This window comes from Paramacrobiotus metropolitanus, unplaced genomic scaffold (genome assembly GCF_019649055.1).
Source record: "Paramacrobiotus metropolitanus isolate TYO unplaced genomic scaffold, Prichtersi_v1.0 Parri_scaffold0000151, whole genome shotgun sequence".
Classification (NCBI taxonomy): Eukaryota; Metazoa; Tardigrada; class Eutardigrada; order Parachela; family Macrobiotidae; genus Paramacrobiotus; species Paramacrobiotus metropolitanus.
In genome coordinates, this window is record NW_026570371.1 from 165,691 (window position 1) to 184,589 (window position 18,899).

General features: G+C 42.4%; 4 protein-coding genes and 1 pseudogene across 4 annotated transcripts; 3 read left to right on the plus strand and 2 right to left on the minus strand.

Annotated features, from left to right (window-relative positions):
• Positions 1-105: 105 nt before the first annotated feature.
• LOC129599652 (uncharacterized) lies at positions 106-5,346 on the plus strand. Its single transcript, XM_055497948.1, has 11 exons — positions 106-583; positions 665-786; positions 881-1,467; positions 1,556-1,800; positions 1,944-2,443; positions 2,723-2,741; positions 3,061-3,261; positions 3,392-3,534; positions 3,609-4,177; positions 4,295-4,539; positions 4,614-5,346. The coding sequence occupies exons 1-11, from the start codon at positions 381-383 to the stop codon at positions 5,113-5,115; spliced, it is 3,336 nt and encodes a 1,111-aa protein (XP_055353923.1). The 5' UTR covers positions 106-380; the 3' UTR covers positions 5,116-5,346.
• A 489-nt stretch (positions 5,347-5,835) lies between these two features.
• On the plus strand, positions 5,836-9,683 carry LOC129599634 (prolyl 4-hydroxylase subunit alpha-2-like). Its single transcript, XM_055497924.1, has 5 exons — positions 5,836-6,254; positions 6,363-6,505; positions 7,793-8,382; positions 8,585-8,847; positions 9,041-9,683. Exons 1-5 carry the CDS (start codon positions 6,079-6,081, stop codon positions 9,549-9,551), a joined length of 1,683 nt encoding a protein of 560 aa, XP_055353899.1. The 5' UTR covers positions 5,836-6,078; the 3' UTR covers positions 9,552-9,683.
• Positions 9,684-10,033: 350 nt separating this feature from the next.
• On the minus strand, positions 10,034-10,987 carry LOC129599653 (5-hydroxytryptamine receptor 1D-like). The gene has a single exon (XM_055497949.1). It carries the CDS (start codon positions 10,985-10,987, stop codon positions 10,034-10,036), a length of 954 nt encoding a protein of 317 aa, XP_055353924.1.
• A 1,634-nt stretch (positions 10,988-12,621) lies between these two features.
• LOC129599654 (prolyl 4-hydroxylase subunit alpha-2-like) lies at positions 12,622-15,175 on the plus strand (annotated as a pseudogene).
• Positions 15,000-18,108, minus strand: LOC129599617 (cytochrome P450 2C15-like). The gene is made up of 6 exons (XM_055497897.1): positions 17,731-18,108; positions 17,328-17,561; positions 16,418-16,939; positions 16,110-16,286; positions 15,744-16,004; positions 15,000-15,559 (listed from the first exon to the last, which is right to left on the minus strand). The coding sequence occupies exons 1-6, from the start codon at positions 17,858-17,860 to the stop codon at positions 15,375-15,377; spliced, it is 1,509 nt and encodes a 502-aa protein (XP_055353872.1). The 5' UTR covers positions 17,861-18,108; the 3' UTR covers positions 15,000-15,374.
• Positions 18,109-18,899: the final 791 nt, after the last annotated feature.

The window sequence follows — 18,899 nt, forward strand, 5'->3', positions numbered from 1 at the left end:
ATGTTGCATTATTAACACGTATGCGTTCGTTGTGCTGGGCCATTGCTGGCTACAGTGAACTGTAAATACAGGTACAAGTACTGGCAGCTGCATACACGGTAACAAACTTTGTGATTTAGCCAAGATTTAATTTAATTAAAGGCTGATCTTGCCTTCATACCAAGATCAGCCAGCCATACAGTTACAGAATGGTGCCTTTCCATGAGTTGTGTCTGGATTTCTAAGCGTAACCGACTATCCCTGCGTTTATCATCCGATTATCATGCAGTCAATACGTATCATACAATTACATACGAATGATTCCTGATAAATTTGAAAGCTAAAATCTGCGTTAGCTCTAATTACAATCTGTTACCAGTCAATCTAATTATTACTATTCCATGTCATACACATATCAGCTGCTAGCGCTTGTATATGCGGTTGGAGGCGTACTATACCTGTGTTCGAACGGGAAAAATGTATCGGCCGAGGTGTTTTCCTCGATGGCGGATGTGGAGACGTTAATCACAACAGAGAAGCTGCTCTTGGACGTTTTGCAGAATTTTCTAAGAGAGGAGCGACTGGCTCTTGCCGAAACCAAGCGGTACGCAACCGTGCTAAGGAAGTGCTAATGGTATACAAGAACAGAACTTTAACACACTTTTAATAACACAAAAATTTTCAGATACATACGCCGAATAAAACGTGCCAAGGAAGATGAGCTAGATGTAGAGGCAGTGACGATGTTCCAAAGGACAAAGCTACTTCTGGAAGATATTAGTCCCATAAAAATGTCCACATTTACCGGTAAGGCATTGAGGCATTGTGCCCATCTGCACTTGTTATTGACACTGCAGTTCTGAGGAAATTTTTTTGTCATTTTCTTCATTCTTATGAATAGAGCATCATCAAACTATTTCTTCCCTGCGCGTCAACCGAACGTTCCCTGAAGAAGCGGACATGGAAGGTAGCGCAGACGCCTTCGCCCGGCTGCAATTGATATACCGGCTGCATCCTCGCGATATTGCTCGCGGACGCATTCCCGGCACGCGAGCCACGATGCCCTTTACGTCGCAAGAGGCATTTATTATCGGGCACAACCAGGCTGTTAATGGGTTTTTTAATTCTGCTGCCGCGTGGCTGGAAATTGCTTTAGAGCTTTACCGCGAAGAGACCAAGCACACCGGAAATCTTGCGGAGATCCTCGATTGGTTGCAATATGCAGTGTATCGTGATACTAAGAACGCCATTCGAGCACTTGATTTTCTTCGCGAAATTGTGGGAATCGAGTCAAGATACCCCAATTTGGCGGCAAAAAGGAGAAGATATGAAGAAGACATTCGGGATTTTACACGTGAACAAATAGCCGAATTTCGTGGAGCGCCTAACGCGACACAAGTGTATAACAGTGACTCCGCCGCAATGGAAGGGTTTGTTGAGCCTGCTGAAAGGAGTTACCAAGAATTATGCCGCGGAGAACAACGCACGGCAAGCGAAAATACCAGTAATCGTGCCAGTGATTTTTCACGACCTTCTGTTCATGTATTAATCACTGATCGGTATGGTTTTCATGTAGATTACAACAGAGAAATGCAACTTAAAGTGTCATTACCGAACGTACGGTAATCCCTACCTGATTATCCAACCAGTGAAAGTGGAAATTGTGCACAGTGATCCGGAAATTGTTGTGATACGCAACGCTATCTTAGATTTCCAGGCTGTGCGAGTTAGGCAAGTTGGCTATCAACATCTACTGCGAAGTCAAGTTATGGAACCCGACGGAAAGAACAAAACGTCTTCGAAGCATAGGATAGCAAAAATGTAAGACTGCTCCGTTAATACTCGTTCACATTTGATGCAGACCGTCTTAACCATTTTACTGGTATAAACGCTCGTGTTTTTGGGTAAATTTTGTCGCAGTATTGCGGTTTAACTGAATCCGAAGTGAAGCGATTTTTCTTTAGCGCTTTCTTGCCTGAAGACCTCGATCCGGTAATTGGTCAAATAAATCGCTACATCGGCCATGCGACTAATTTGGATCCCAGCACAGCTGAAGAACTGCAGGTCAATAATTACGGTATCGGGGGTCATTACTCGCCACATTTCGACTTCTTTGAGAATATCTACAATGTCGAAGACTACGCAGTCGATGAAAAAGACGGCGATCGAGTGGCCACGTGTTTGATTTATATGACCAATGTCGAAGCAGGAGGTGCGACTGTGTTCCCCCGTCTAAACCTGACTCTAGTCCCGGAAAAAGGGTCAGCGGCGTTTTGGTATAACAAGTTTCGCGATGGTTCGGCGGATGTACGCACGCTGCATGCTGGATGTCCGGTGCTGTCGGGAATGAAGTGGGTGTCGAATAAATGGTTTCGTGAAAGAGGCCAAGAGTGGAGAAGACCGTGCGGCATACGTCCAGATGGATATGCCAATATTACTGAGATTTCCGAGATGTATAACGATGGTTACTAATCTCTCTGTGTCGATATTTTTCTTTTTGTATTGAAAAGATTTATTGCTGATACTGCTGTTTTATCAGGATGTTATGCAGCTTCAGGCTGCGTTATGTAGAGTTGGAAAGTTCCAAATAAAGCGCGGCGGTTATTTTTTAATGTTTTATTCCGTGTGTCTTTATGACAGTTGAGCTTTTCATGCCGCACTAAGCACATAAGACATCTGTTTAGTGCTGTTGGTGGTGCATGCGCAATTTACTAAAGCCTAACAGGAATCGTTCTGATTGCAGTATTTACAAGTGTAAACAGGTATTTACTGCCCGCCAGACATGCTCGTGATAAAGCGGTTCCTGCCGACTGCAGCATTGTATGTTCGGTTTCAATCTACAGTACTAAGGTGCCGATGTACAGTGCGGATTGGAGCTTACCATGTTGCCGATGCTCGATGGGTATACAATCCATAAAAATTGTTTATTAGTATGTTGTTGGTGACAGACGAAATCCATTACACACAGTGACACAGCCGAAACTTACAGGTACATACAGTACAATATATGAACTCTATCCTGGTTCTATGATGGTGCTCCAAAAATCACATGACTGATTTGCATGGTTGTGGCCTCTAAAGAAAATCAACGAAAATGTCAACACCCTCAGGCCTTTACATCATGCTAAGTTTTGTCTTCCTAACATTTTGGCATAGTAGCTCTGCCGAGTTATTTAGTTCCATGGCGCATATGGAGACCCTGCTTGCAACGGAGAAGTTGTTGCTGGAAATATTGGGTAGCCTTATGCGCCAAGAAAGACTACGACTGACGGAAGCAAAAGCGTAAGTCATCATTCTGTTTACAGAATAATTGTGGACTTCTTGTCAAAAATGTGCTAAAATAGTGCAAAACTGACAGCAAACGACGTTTCCAGGTTTAAGTACTACGACAGAAGCACGACTGTCTTTTCAGGTACAACAATGTGTTAAAAAGCGAGACAGAAGACAATTTCAACAGTACAGAAGATAATCCAACAAAAATGTTCCGCAGGATAAAACACTTGACACGAGATTTCGGCTACATCAGTGATCTTATTGCGAAAGATGTCTTTTTAGGTAATCGGGATGCTATACAAGTAATACAACTACTGAAACTCCGTATTAAAATTACTTGTTTTCTGTGTGCACAGAACACAAGAAACGAATCAAAAATCTCCGGGATTCCGAAGTGTTTCCTGACGAGAAGGATCTGGAAGGCAGCGCAGAGGCTTTTGCCCGCCTGCAGCTAGTATACAAACTGGATCCCCCACATATAGCCAGAGGTCACATTCCAGGAACCCGCACTACAATGCCGTTCACATCTCAAGAGGCATTCATCATCGGACAGTACCAAGCAAAAATTAACCTTTTCGATTCGGCCGCGGCGTGGCTGGAAGTTGCGCTTGAGCTGCATCATGAGGAAGAACCAAAAACCAGTGATCTGGCAGAAGTGCTTGACTGGTTACAGTATGCGATGTACGAAGATACAGGAAATGCCGTGAGAGCGCTGGAAATCATTCAACACATCAGAATTATCCAGCCTAGCTACCCGAACTTGGAGTTGAAAGCCAAGCTGTATGAAGCAAAAGTTTGGGAATTAAGCCACGAACAAATCAGACAGCTTCGCAATGCTCCCAGCGCAATCGAAGAATACAGCAGTGCGGCCTCGGATCGCAAATCTGACGCTTATGAATCGCTCTGCAGGGGCAAAGACAGAATTGTGAGTGAACTGGAATATGCGTCTTCATCCTAAGCTTACAGTATGGGCGAAATATCATCGATATATTTCTTTTGTTGAACCACAACCAAGGTTTACTTCTTTTGCTTTCATACACAGATGCCGGAAATAAAAAAGAGATTAACGTGCTATTTCAAAACCTATGGAAATCCATACTTACTGCTTCAGCCAATCAGAATCGAGATGGCTTATGACGACCCCGAAGTGCTGATAATACATAACGCTTTTTCTGCGTCTCAGGCACAACGGATTCGTGAACTTGGAAAAGAACATCTATCCCGCGGTCTTGTCATGGCCGATGGAAATACGAATCGAGTTGTATCACAGCACAGAATTGCAAAAGTGTAACTGTCTCATTCACAAAAGAGCAGAAACCGAATACTGCAAAGTCTAGCGTCTCAAATTGCGCTCTTTATAGGGCTTTTCTTGAGAACCTACTTGATCCGGTTATTGCCGAAGTGAACCGTTACATTGGCCATGCCACCAACCTGGATCTTACTACCGCTGAAGATTTACAGGTCAACAACTATGGTATCGGCGGCCATTACGTGCCGCACTATGACTTCTTTGAAAATCCCTGGGATCCCGGAAAGTATTTTTTTGAGCATGGAGACCGGATCGCAACGTGCCTCCTGTATATGACCGATGTGGACGCCGGCGGGGCAACAGTATTTCCGCGACTGAATCTAACGCTCGTTCCGGAAAAGGGCACCGCGGCCTTCTGGTATAACAAATTTAAGGATGGTTCTCCAGATGTACGGACCCTGCATTCAGGATGCCCTGTATTGTCGGGAATGAAATGGGTGTCAAATAAGTGGTTTAAAGAAAGAGGGCAGGAGTGGCGGAGGCCGTGTGGATTGCAGCGTGACGGAGTTGTGAATGTGACCAAAGCTGTTGAGGAGTACAATGATGGTTATTGAACCCGGTTGTCCTAATAAATTGGACTATACCATGGCATACAATAAATTTACTGACCGCACCTTAAACTACGTCAACTCGGTGCGGACCGAAAACGTACGCTGACTTTCGCACAAAATAAGTTTCGGTTTTTTGGTTATGCAGTTTGTGCCCCCATTTAAAAACTGTGTACCCCAATTTGCGGCTTAGCCCAGATTGTGTGCGGACGCTAAATAATTAAACCTAAATTCAGACTTCAAAGATGGGTTGCAATGTGTCATACAACGCAACACTGTTCAGTAGATGCGCAGAATTGACATCACAGAGCGCCGGCACTGAGTCAGAATAGTCCTTTTATTTGTATGTACCTTCACAAGCGAGTGAGGCGATGGCGTAATTATCTGTTGTACACGATATGAGTTGGACGGCTGGTGAAGTTAAACCACCGCTTTCCCGATTTGCTGGAACACTAATGTTGATCATTCCAAGGCCGCTGCACGGGAAGCCGGCGTTGCGAAGTCTGGTTTTCTCTTCGCACGTGGTATATGTACTCATGATTCACGAATCGGCGCAAACTTGTATTATTAACACCTTACCTCGGGCGGCATGGATATAGCGGCAGAACTAACGTTCTATGAGTCAGGTAAACAAAGCTTGGTAACAGTCTGGTATTTGCCGCTTGTTGGCTGAGACATGAAACTATGATCAAAATATTTTTTTGTATCATAATGGTACACAGTGCGCACTTATTTATAAGAAACGGCAGGATACTGGTAGAAATGGTGTAGAGTTTAGACATACCGCTCCTTGTGTTTACCTTTGTAAGACAGTATCAATCTGTATAGAAGCATATTTCTAACCAGGAAATACTACGACAATTTAATAAATTATTATTGGTAACCCGGCTCATAAAAATTTTGAGAAGACTCAAAACCTTTATTTATTACGGTGCTCAACTGCTCATAGACCTTTGAAGCGTTTGTGCAATGCTAGTATCCAGTATTCTCTGGGGATTTTTTGCACTGTCCAGTTACAATGTTCTGGCCGAGGTTTTTCTTTCCATGGCGGAAGTGGAAACACTTATAACAACGGAGAAAATGCTTCTAGATGTCCTCAAAAACCATTTACACCAAGAGAAATTGCGGCTGACCAAAGCCCAAGGGTAAGCACTTTAGGATAGCTAACTAAGGTAAAGATTATTATCCGAAATCCAAACCAGGCGAATTCCGGATCGTATTTCGGAATTTTAACGTGTGCTTCAACTACATAGTTATCGTGAACTTGTGCGAGACTTGGCCCAGGCAAAATCAGAGGAGTCGCACTTGCATCGGATAAAGATAGACCAATGCCTGAAACACCGTGTGGACATTTTCAACAACATTACTGATGTGCTTTCACAGGAGACATTCGCTGGTGGGTGTAAGTTACATAGGTACGCCGTAATAAAGCACGAATGTACCAAAATGAATGTTGAGTAGTACTTTTATTCTGGGAGGTGATCCGGTGCATAAAACGGTATAACCAATCATGCGTGCAGCCGTATAGACGCCCTGATGCACAGGGTCTTTCCTTTCGCGCACTTTAAAACATGTTTGCAGATTTTGCTTACCTTTTTTCACATTCGTTTTGAAATTCGAAAAAAATGACTGGGTATGTGTCAAAACGATCTTCATCAAAGTGCGTTTTCAGTAACATCAGTCTTCTGGTACTCGCAGACCTGTTTGCGTTTAAACCTTTTGGAATCTGATTTCACACATACTAACGCGCTATGCATAGATTGCGCGTATTACGTACGTACGTGTTACGACGTACGTGTTGTCTGTTCCGTTTCGTACGATGTGCTGTTCTTATCTAACGCATTTGATCGCTAATTCCATCCACGATTCTGGTTTAATGAATCAGTCTGAAGTTTCTAACTTCAACTAAATCTGTGAGCTTGTTTCTAGCTGAAAGGTCGTGTGACTCTAGGCTAGAAGGAAGTTCATATCTCGTTCTGTTCTGTTCTGTTCGTTCGTTTGGTTTGGTGATTAAACATTTGGGAAGTTCCTGAGTGTTTTGGTTTCGGTAACTTTCGTTAGGCACAGCAATCCGCTCGTACCTAGCGGAAGTAGGCAGTAGTACCACTTACGGAGTCCAGAGCATATTCCCACTCTACCGATTGAGTAGGTTTGGTCATCTAGTGCGGTTGTCGCGGTGCGACTTCCGCATAGCATGTCAATACTGTAAGTCTCAACGCCCGGATGTCGCGCGCATAAGCGGTTTTCATGCGAATGTATAAGAAGCTTTTGGCTACATACAATATTCTCCTATCACAAATCACTGGAAAAAGGGGTTTTGAGTGCCGGAAACGAGAGTTCCTGCACATCTAAACGAAGAAGGTATCCAGTACCGGCCGGGTTGCTTCTTTTAAAGGAAATGCCCTGGCACATGGTACCAGTGTTGTGTACATCCAGTAAAACCTTTACTTTCACGCAGTTCAAGACATCTTTTGCTATTGCTTCGTGCCATACTTAAGCCAAAGTACAGTACTTACAAAATACATTAGCCTAAAAACCGTTTGTATGCACGACATCCGGTTACTGACGTATAGCAATACAAAACTGATATAAATGTTTTAACCCAGCGTTTAAGCGATGCTGGCAGTATGTTCGCGACTCGGAAAAACTTTACTATAGCATCTATTAGTTTTGCTTATTCCAGAACAAAATCGCTCCATTCTCGGCTTGCGAATATCGCGTGCATTTCCCGATAAGACCGATATGGAAGGCATAGCGGATGCTTTTGCCATGCTGCAGATGATATACAAACTGCATCCACGTGATATTGCCAAAGGTCGAATTCCCGAGACGCGGCGCACGATGCCGTTCACATCGGAGGAAGCGGCGATCATTGGCTACAATCAAATCAAGAATAAATTGTTCAACTCAGGCTCAGCATGGCTGGAAATGGCTTTAGAAATTCATCGGAACGAAAAGACCAAAACTGCCCAAATTTCTGATGTGCTCCACTGGTTGCAGTATGCTGTTTACCATGAGACCAACAATGTCGTCAGGGCACGGGAGATTCTACAGAAGATCCATGAGATTCAGCCAGATTATCCCGGGCTGGAGAAAAAATTCACGCATTATTTCGAGCACATTCGAAGGTTAAAAAGCGGACAGATATTCCAGATGTACATTGCGCCAACTGCTACGCAAGCGTATAACAGCGACATCGCCGCAGTTATCGAAGATCCTGAATTTCCTGACACACAAGCATACGGTGCGTTATGTCGGGGTGAAAAGCGCATGGTAAGCAAAATTGTTCGTGCAGTGGGCAATTTGTGTACATATTCCAACCTTCAGCGGTTTGCATTAATTGATACGAGATTTCGGAGATGTCGGAGATTTAAGTACGCACTGCAAGCTTTTGCGGAAGTTCTATTAATTTGTTATCGGGGTTAGTTTCCCATCAAGTTTTCCTTTCCTTAATGTAAAATTGCTATGCTCATAGCATGCGCTGGATAAGAGGAAATTAAACTGTTTTTATCAAACACACGGAGATCCCTATCTACTTATTCAGCCAATCAAAGTCGAGAAGGTCTATATTGATCCGGAAATTCTAATTCTGCACGATATCATTTTGGATTCGCAAATAATACGCCTTCGAGAAATCGGATATCACCATTTGGTTCGTGGCCGAATTGTGGATGAGAACAATCCAAACGGAACGGAATTCGAGAATGCTCTTGTTACTAAAGACAGGATCGCCAAAATGTGAGCGCAGTTTGTTAATATGTATACGATCAAGAACTTACTATAGCTAGAACTTACAGTTTGTTAATATGTATGCGATCAAGAACTTACTATATCTCACACTATAGTAAGTACTTGATACGATACATGCACAACATTGTACGATTCAGATTTCACAGTTTCCGTCGGTCATGTACAATGGAATTATTCTTAGAGCATTTCTGGATCCGGCGCTCGATCCGGTTATTCCGACCGTTAACCGCTACATCGGTTACGCAACGAATCTCGATCACGCTGTAGCCGAAGACCTACAGGTCAACAATTACGGTATTGGGGGTCACTTTGCGCCCCATCACGATTATTTCGGGAATATTAAGAATCCAGATGCGGTAACAGACGAGGAATGGGGTGACCGGATAGCGACACTGTTAATCTACATGACCAATGTAGAAGCTGGTGGGGCGACGGTATTCCCACTGCTAAATCTAACGCTATTTCCGGAGAAGGGTTCAGCGGCATTTTGGTACAATAAATTCAAGGATGGTTTTCCCGACTGGCGAACGCTGCATGCCGGCTGTCCGGTGTTATCCGGTAACAAGTGGGTGTCTAATAAGTGGTTTCGGGAAAGAGGCCAGGATCGTAGGCGGCCGTGTGGACTGCAACGAGATGGGTTCGGCGATCTTGATGGTGTGTTGACACTTCAAGAGCCACTGCAGGTACTCTAGGCATTTTAATTTGAAACTTTTCTGTCCTAATTTTTGTTTTATAAAAAAATATTGTTGTCTTCGTCGGTTTTGTAAACTCTACTGCGTTTGGATCCGCTGGCATGAAAGCACACGGAGCATTCCCAGGGTAAACAAAGCTATTAAAATGGAACTGTATCCCACAGTGTTTATACAGATACAGATATATCCTGCATAAAGCATTCTGTATATGCGCCAACCAACAACTACGAATTTGCTTAAGTTTCTTTAATTCCGTTAGGCAGTTAATTATTAATGTCCTGCTTGGCATTACAATAGTTAACAATTTAACTGTACGTTTTTTGAAGGTCATAGAAATCTTTTCGAAATGCAGCGTCCCAGTAATGGCACAGAGTCATCGTATCGGTGCACTGTGCAGTTCAAAATCATAGAGCCTACGTACGTACATACAGTTCACAATGTATTTGGCTCACCGTAAAAAATATGAACGGCTACAAATTAATCTAAATCAAAACCTTTTTGCACATCCGCCATTTACGGAAAGCTGTCTGCACGAAATCAGCCAGTCCTTGACGAAGCTCCGGTAGGGTTACAGCAAAAAATATCGGGTCCAGTGCCGGTTGCAATATAAAAAGTCCTTGCGTTATCTCGAACGTCAACCACAGTTGGCTGACATCCATAAAACATCCCATCCCGTAATACGCATTCAGCGGCGTCCAAGACACCGTCACACTCGCCGTCATCACCGTCAGCACGATAAACGCGCGGCTTTCCTTGGTGCTCTTGCTCACCGCGGTGGTAGTCGACGGCTGGAGAATACTCACGTGGCGATTAGTGATCCGCACTAACCGGCGCCTCCGACGCATCCACAGGATATAGGGATATGCCAGCATAACAAAGATATTCGGTACAATGAACACACCAAACTGGACGACAGTATTCCATACCGGCATAGCATTGGTATTAATCACACATCCGGCGGTCTCAATGGGTAGCCGGTAAACGCGGGCGTTCAAAATCACCCCGGGGAGGATTATGGCATGCACGGCGATCCATACCAGTCCGCAAAGGAACGCCGCTGAGCGGCTGGAATGGTACTGCTTGTAGAAGTGTGGAAAGGTCATGGCCCATAAGCGGTTGATAGTGATCAGGGCGTGCGAGTTGACCGTCAAGCCGCTCATAACATACAGCGCGTATAGATAGACATCACATGCGATTTGTCCGAGCCACCATGTTGGAAAAATGAAATTCACAATATCCAAGGGATTACCGAGTATTGCCAAGCAGATATTAGCGATTAATAAACTAAATAAATACACGTTGAAGGGGACATGCATGCGGCGGTTTTTAATGAATACCGATAAAACCACTGTGTTTGAGACGATGACCCAAGGACATACGACAACTTCGACGGCGGGAATAAGGTCCCATTCCGCAACGGTGGTATTATTTGGCATTTAAGCAGGTTTTCAGTTTAAATACGGTTTTACTTTTGGGTGTTCTACCAAAATAATATCAGTTCATATCGGCACACAGCTACCTGCAGCTACGACCACTACCACCTTATGGCAACCAGCAGTTTAGGGACATCGAAAACAAAACCAATACTGCCTTGATAAAAAACCGTGATTCGTCAAAAGGAAGCAAAATTCATAACTTTATACAGATTTGCAAGAGAACTCCAAAAAACGCGATTTGTTATGCAGGTTTTGCAATAGATAGGACGCCGGCAAGCAGATGGATGAAAATAAAAGCAGAACTGTTTGCAGAGATCGATGCTAAGTGGCATCTCGTGGTCGGCCGTAACCGGTATAAAAGCTTATGTATACGTATATATAGTTTCAAAATAAAATAAACAACACAAGCCGAATAACGGATCAAAGCATGAATACGTACGCGGTGGAGGTAACAATACAGAGCATTTCGATCGCTCAAAAAAGACAATGTACTCGTATTTACGGTGACCGGAAATGAATCAAACGGTTGCAGACATGTGACGCCGTTTAATTGTGGGATTATTACAATTACGTACTTTTATCAGGACACTGGTGGATCAATATCTCCAGCAAGTTTAAACATCACGACACCGCGTATGGAGAACATTTTTATCCCGACGGTAATATGGCAGGCACTCGCTGTTAAAACGGCGGGGATCTAACCAAAATTAAATTAATATCATCCTACCCACATACAGTTTTCAATTAAGGGAAAAGCCGGTTATGAATATTTGACTGTTTTGGATGTTAATACGTCATGATTAGGTGATTGTGATTTGCCGGACTCACTTCCCACGATTAATTTGTTCAAGCGGAGCCCTGGAAAGTATTATCATGCGTATTAAACTCTGCAAGATTTTAAGCGGCAGAATTCTGGATTTGTGCAACTAAGGGCAAATATGCTCCAAGCATACGTCTATATAATAGACTTTAAATTTGTATGGGTATTACGCGCAATATAATTATACTGTTTAGTATCTACGGGTATTAGCGGGAATATATAAATGGAAGCGCCGAGATACATACAACAGAGTATTTCTGTCCAGGAAGTGTGCAGCAGGACGTTAATGCAAAGGAAAACCAAGCGAAAAGCGCTTATTTTACGCTTTATAAAAATTATTATGCGGCAAAAAATTATTGTTATAATGGTTGATTTGATAATTTTGATAAATTTATCTATAATATGTATAAGTATCACAACTTTTGTCACAAAATTATTTAATATGCGGGTTACAAAGCAAAAAGTGTCTATGCGTGCATGGCCATGCTCATTTGGAAGCGGAATATGGTGGTATAATTACAGTAGCACCAGGAAGTAGGAACCGCTTAGGTATCTTGCTGTAACTACCATTTTATTAATGCTCGTTATTGAGTGCGGGGTTTGTTCTTGCTTTTACAATGATTTGTTAATTCATAAATACAACAGACTCTAACTGCATCTAGATCTAGCCAGGCACCGCGGGCGCTTTGTGTGGACGCACAACATATTAGTATGGTCGAATCATACGCGGTTAACGAGCTGCTTGTGAAACATTTTTGTGCGGTACCTCTATAATACTCGTACATATATTGTGTAAACAAAACCAAGCAAACAACCACAGTTAATGATGCAGTCCTCCGTGCTTTTACAACAGTATTAATTTTCTGCTTACATGCTTGTACAAGTATGAGTAAATTGTACTTTGACGATTGTACAATATTCTAAATTAGATTTTGACTAAAATGTTGATATTAATCTCGATACAGCAACAATACTGCTAGTGCGCGATATTACTACTGGCAGTGCAAAACAACAAAAGCCATGTTGATGTTTCCATTATTCTACAGCGCTACAGCTGTTCTATATGGTACTTTATGGCCGCAAGTTTCAGCCGAAGTGTTTGCTTCTATGGCTGACGTGGAAACATTAATTACCACGGAAAAGCTGGTATTGGATATTCTGCAGCAGTTATTGCGACTGGAACGATTGAAACTTACCGAAGCCAACCGGTGAGAAAATTTATCGGTTGTAGAAGTACGTAATCGAATTTTAAATTGGACACATATACATATATAAAACTAGATATGATCAAGTAGTATGTTGCACCTTGTATTTATACACTGCGTTGTTATAACCTTGCGCTAAGTAGGCTTGTTTTTGAAGCGTAACAAAACACCTAAAAAATTTCGGGAAAGATGGTTTGAGCACGCGAGGTGACGATGAATCAGCGTTTAATCCGGTGAGAATGTTCCAGCGCTTAAAGAACCACTGGACCGACTTGAATTTCGCCCTTGATCTGACTTCGGCTGATGTGTTTACCGGTATGCTCATGCAATATGAATAAACGACATACAACAGTTAACGTTGTTTTCGAAATGCCTATTCCCGTTTTGCAGAACGCAATCAGTCTATCAACAAATTGCGTTTAACCCGGATCTTCCCGGATAAATCAGACATTGAGGGCAACGCGGATGCTTTTGCTCGCTTACAACTAGTCTACAAAATCCACCCTCAGGATATTGCCCGGGGACGTATTCCCGGCACCCGCCGCACGATGCCCTTTACATCCGAAGAAGCCTTCATGATCGGGCATAATCAGGCGACCAATGAGTATTATAATTCAGCTGCCGCCTGGTTGGAGGCAGCGTTAGAAATTTACAGTGAGGAAGCGGAGGATGAGAAAACCGCGGATCTGGCGGAGATCCTAGATTGGCTGCAGCATTCCATGTACCATGATACCGGCAACGCAGTGCGTGCGTTGGAGTTGGTCCACATGATAAAGGATATTGAACCAACGTATCCTACGGTGGATGTCAACATTGGCGTTTATGAAGGGGTGATTGCGAACTTGACGGATAAAGAAATCACGGATTTTCAAAATGCGCCAAATTCGACGGTGGCGTTTAGTACGGAATCGTTGGACTATATCAATGTCACCGACGAAGCATACGAAGCGTTGTGTCGCGGAGAGCAGCGAATGGTAAGAAAAACATAAGACACTTTAGTGCGACTGATGTACCAGTACATGTGTTAACATTTCTGTTTGATTTTGTGACCAGGATCCATCAGTAAATCACAGACTAAAATGCTACTATCAGACGCATGGGAACCCCTATTTGCTGATTCAGCCGGTTAAGGTGGAGAAGGTGTACGACGATCCGGAAATCTTGGTGTTGCATAACGTTTTCTAAAATCCCAGGCTGATCGACTGCGCGAAATCGGCCACAAGCATTTGGTTCGCGGTCGAGTTATGGACCAAGGAGCCGATTCAAATGGGATCGTTTCAAAATACAGAACCGCAAAAATGTGCGTAGATCTGAATTTATTGTGTGTTATTATTGTCTCATATTATTTTATCAACGTTAATTATTATTTATTTATACGTTTTGGATATATAAAAATTACTTTAACAATCTTGCACTCCTAAAATTAGACTATTCTGATTTGACACGAGATAGAAAATGAAAAAAATGATGACACTTTTGCTTTTTATAGCGCTTTTTTGAATGAAAACGTGGACCCGGTCATTCCTCAAATCAACCGGTACATCGGCCACGCTACCAACCTAGACATGAATATCGCTGAAGAATTGCAGATAAACAATTATGGCATTGGCGGTCATTATTCTCCGCACTATGATTTCTTCACCAATCCGCACGATATGCCCAATTTAGTGGGGCCTATGAATAATCACTCGATATGGGGCGATCGCATTGCCACATTCCTGGCCTACATGACCGATGTAGAAGCCGGTGGCGCCACCGTTTTCCCCGGATAAACTTGACCCTGTTTCCGGAAAAGGGCACCGCGGCGTTTTGGTTTAATAAGTTTAAAGATGTCTCGCCGGATGTGCGGACACTGCATGCTGGATGCCCGGTTTTGTCTGGTATCAAATGGGTGTCCAACAAGTGGATTAGGGAGAAAGGTCAAGACACACACCGGCCATGTGGGCTGAGGATGGATGGCTTTACTAATCTGACGGAAGTTCTGGAAAGCTTTAATGACGGATACTGACACATCCTCGAAGAAGAGCTGAAAAGCTCTCATTAACTGCGACGTTTAAACCAAATAGAAAAATCCAAATAACCGGTTTCTTTTAGAACTTTCTTGTTACTTAAAACATAATACTTTTTTAACAGTAGATGAGGTTAATTAAAGACATCTCCGACCTTTATGTTCATCGTGGACATAGTATGTATAATGCATACGGTATACGATGCGATAAAGCTCGCAAAAAAATCGGCAAATGCAGAAAACTGTCACACCAGGCTTGACATCAGTATTTACGGGCTTGCGATAAATGCACTGCCTCTCAAATTAAACTCGGTGGCCCCTTTCATCCGTTGACGCTTTTTACTTCCAAGCTTCTCAGTTGTTCCGCCGTTTAAAAATTATCTTGTACGGAACCGGTGCATTAACGATGCCAAAGATGGACTTCCGACTGGAAATAGTTTCTCCTGGTGCCAGTTCGAAGTTGAAATGTTTCAGCAGACTTGCGAAGAAGATGTACAGCTCCATTTTGGCCAATGATTCACCCAGGCAGAAGCGTTTACCTGGATGCACATTTACAATATTATAGTCTATACAAACGTACTGTAATTAAACAAAATGCGAAGCATTTAGTATCGTCAACGGGAAATAATTATTCGCTCCAAAATTAATGATACTGTTGATAATTAAACTGTTTGTGTAAACTGCATACTACTTATTTAACTCCGACTTGTAAACAGCACTAACCAATAGAAAATGGGAAGAATCCGTCGACTTTCTTGATCTGTCCTTTCTCGTCCAAGAAGCGTTGAGGATCGAATTTCTCCGGATTAGGAAAATATTTGGGATCTTTGTGTACGGCATACAGATTAGGAGAAACCATGGTGCCGGCTGGCAAATGATAATTGCCTAACTGGGCTTCCTCGGTGGTTGTGCGTATTGGGAATGGAACGAGATTAGCCAACCGCTGAACTTCCTGGATAACTGCTTGCAAATACGGCATACTTTCTGCAAACCATAATCAGGATTGGTATTACAGTAATTAATAACACACAGTTAATAATTACGTTAGTTAAGACTATAAACAAAATTAACATGTTTACGCTTGTTAACCTTTCTCTTCCAAATTGGGAAATCCACCATCTGGTACGACCTTATCGACTTCCGCTTGAACCTTTTTGTACACTTCCGGGTTCTCAAGAAGAAAAATGATGGCCCATGTTAAAGTAGTGGAAGTTGTTTCCGTACCAGCGCCGAATAAATTAAATACTGCTTTTTCCAGCTGCTCATCTGAAGAAGATGCGAAAGAGTTAAAGCTGAAAAATACGCCGAAAAAATCGGTTGACGTCCACACGGAACTACCCCAGCCGAAAGGTTCAATAAAGATGTATTAATATGACATTTTCGGTTACATTATTTACCGGTAAACGTTGTTGTGGGTTTTGTTTTTTGTCGGTCTGCTTCCAACAGAAAAGCGTGAATATAATCTCTTGGTTCCCCTTCCAGATTGTTCTTATGTTCGGTAATCAGCCTTCTCAGGAACACTCCGACATCCTTTAGATTTTTTTGTAGTGCCAAATAGTTCTGGCGGAGCCGAGTGAAGGGAATCCAGCGGAGCCACGGGTACACCTGCATGGCCTGCATTTTGGCGGCCAGCGTCACATTCTGGCCAATCAGCGTGGTCAGGCGGCGAAAGTTCTCATCCTTATGACTGAAGCGCTCGCCGTAGGAAATGGCACAGATGACGTTGGCGACACTGGGCGTCAGGTAGTTATTGGGATTAACGGGACGTTCTCTAACGGCTTCCAAATCATTAATCAGTTCTTGGGCTTCTTCGATGATGAGATCCTGCAGCCAGGTTTTGCCCATCCCGAAGTCGCGGAGGGTGGTTAATGCGAAGCGACGTTGTTCTTTCCAGAGTTCGCCTTCCGTAAACAGTAACCCTAAAAATCATAAGCATTTAAGGCATTTTTTTTAGATTTGTTTGTAGTGCCAAATAGTTCTGGCGGAGTAGGGTGAAGGGAACCATAGCATATTTTTCGATACGGTCACAATTAAAGATATGATTCCAAAGTTTATAACAATTTGTCCGTTATTAATACCGTCATCTTATTCAAAACAGAAAATTAATTAGTTTAGAACTTTAGAGAGGGAGGATTATGGAAGTTACAGTACATAATTTTGTATGTAATCTCTGTTTAAACAGTCGCAGAACGTTCGCTTTTAGAAAATTTCCTTAGTATTTCCTGTAAATTTTCGTTGACGTTTTTCGCGCCCTCAAGCTGGGATATAACAATAATTTATTTTTAAAATGTCCATAATAATGCTTACCTTTGCGTCGAAAATGGATGTCTTGCATGCCACGTGGGCGACCGGTGAATTTCTCATCATTGGTCAATTTTTTTATCAGTTCATAATCGCTGACCATAACATTCGGTCTATGGCCGACGTAAAGCGTGCACATCCCATCTTTGCCATATTCTTCCGTTACTTTCTTTATACTTTCCAGTCTTTGAAAGCCGTCGCCCTTGAGAAATATGTCCATGTTGCCAATAAGAGGTTTTGCTAAAATTACAAAAATTATCACACAAGAATTAAATTTGTGCTGCAGGTTATTCACATGCGTCGAAATTAAACGCATCCGGCGATTAAGCAACTGCATGTCAAGAGAATTTATTAAAATTAAGCCACTGTGTATTTATAATTAAGTGCAAGCTAATTAACATTCACTAACTTGGTGGTCCCGGTGGAAGGGTTTTCGAGCGTTTAGGACGAATGAAAATCCATAACGTTATTAACAATGCAGCAACCGATGCTAGTATCACACCGACTGAGCATGAGCATCCTTCGGACGCGTCGGCCATTTCACTGAAAACGACTACAGTAGTCAACCGCTTTAAAATAACACGCAAGTAGAAAGTAATTAAACGTTTCGGAAGCACACACAGCTGTTGATGGGGTGTATTCCGCCGTCAGGTTATATACTAACGAGTAACGGCTGTGGTTGTGCAGCTACCATACACCGGTAAATTTGCATTAAGCAAGTGGCAGCAATATAAAGGAAGGAATACATATGATAAGAGCCCGATATCATTTCACTGTAACATTACAGAAAGTTGGAAGGTAGATGATCGCAACTTTCTTGTATAGAGGCTTATCAGTCCGCTTTATAGAGCAATGTTACGATTTCACCTCGAAAATTTAAAGTTTTGCAGTCATGTCAAAGTACACATTTTGTGTACACAAGCTGGATGAGTTTGTAGTTAACGGCGATAGCAAAGTACAGCCTGCTTGTCGAATCAAATAAAAATGTTTATGGTCAGCAGTTTTGTAAAATGTGCAAAGTCATATAGTGGACAGATTTAATAGATCATCAGATGTCTGCGGTAAATGTGTAATTGTGGTAGATGTGCGAGATGTCGGTCTTTATTTAGAAAATAATACACGGAGCGAATCAAACAAATTAAATCAAATAAACTTAACGGGAATCCGTTGATGAAAACAATAAATAAGCTGTTACCGATTTTTCCTCAACACAAATATTTTGAGTTTTATTCGGCAACAGCCAGTACTCAATGACAACAAGCCTGCGCAAATTTAAACTAAATAAAATGATTGAATTTTAACAGTTGAATTTTAACACAAATACTGTTTAGGCTGATTATAAATACCATAGTACAGCGGTGAGATTTTCTCAACCCTTTACCTGTCGTCAGGAAATTTATGTCTACTCGGTTTTGTGTGCCGAATTCTCGCATAGACTGATGTTCGTGCATCGTTATATTATAGTTTTAATAAATTTTCCGACAGCGACTGTCCATACAGATTCAAAGAGGAAACGCTCTTCGCGTTATGGGCACCTTACCGGACACCGACGGCTTATCTGAAGTGTTTTTGTTGTAA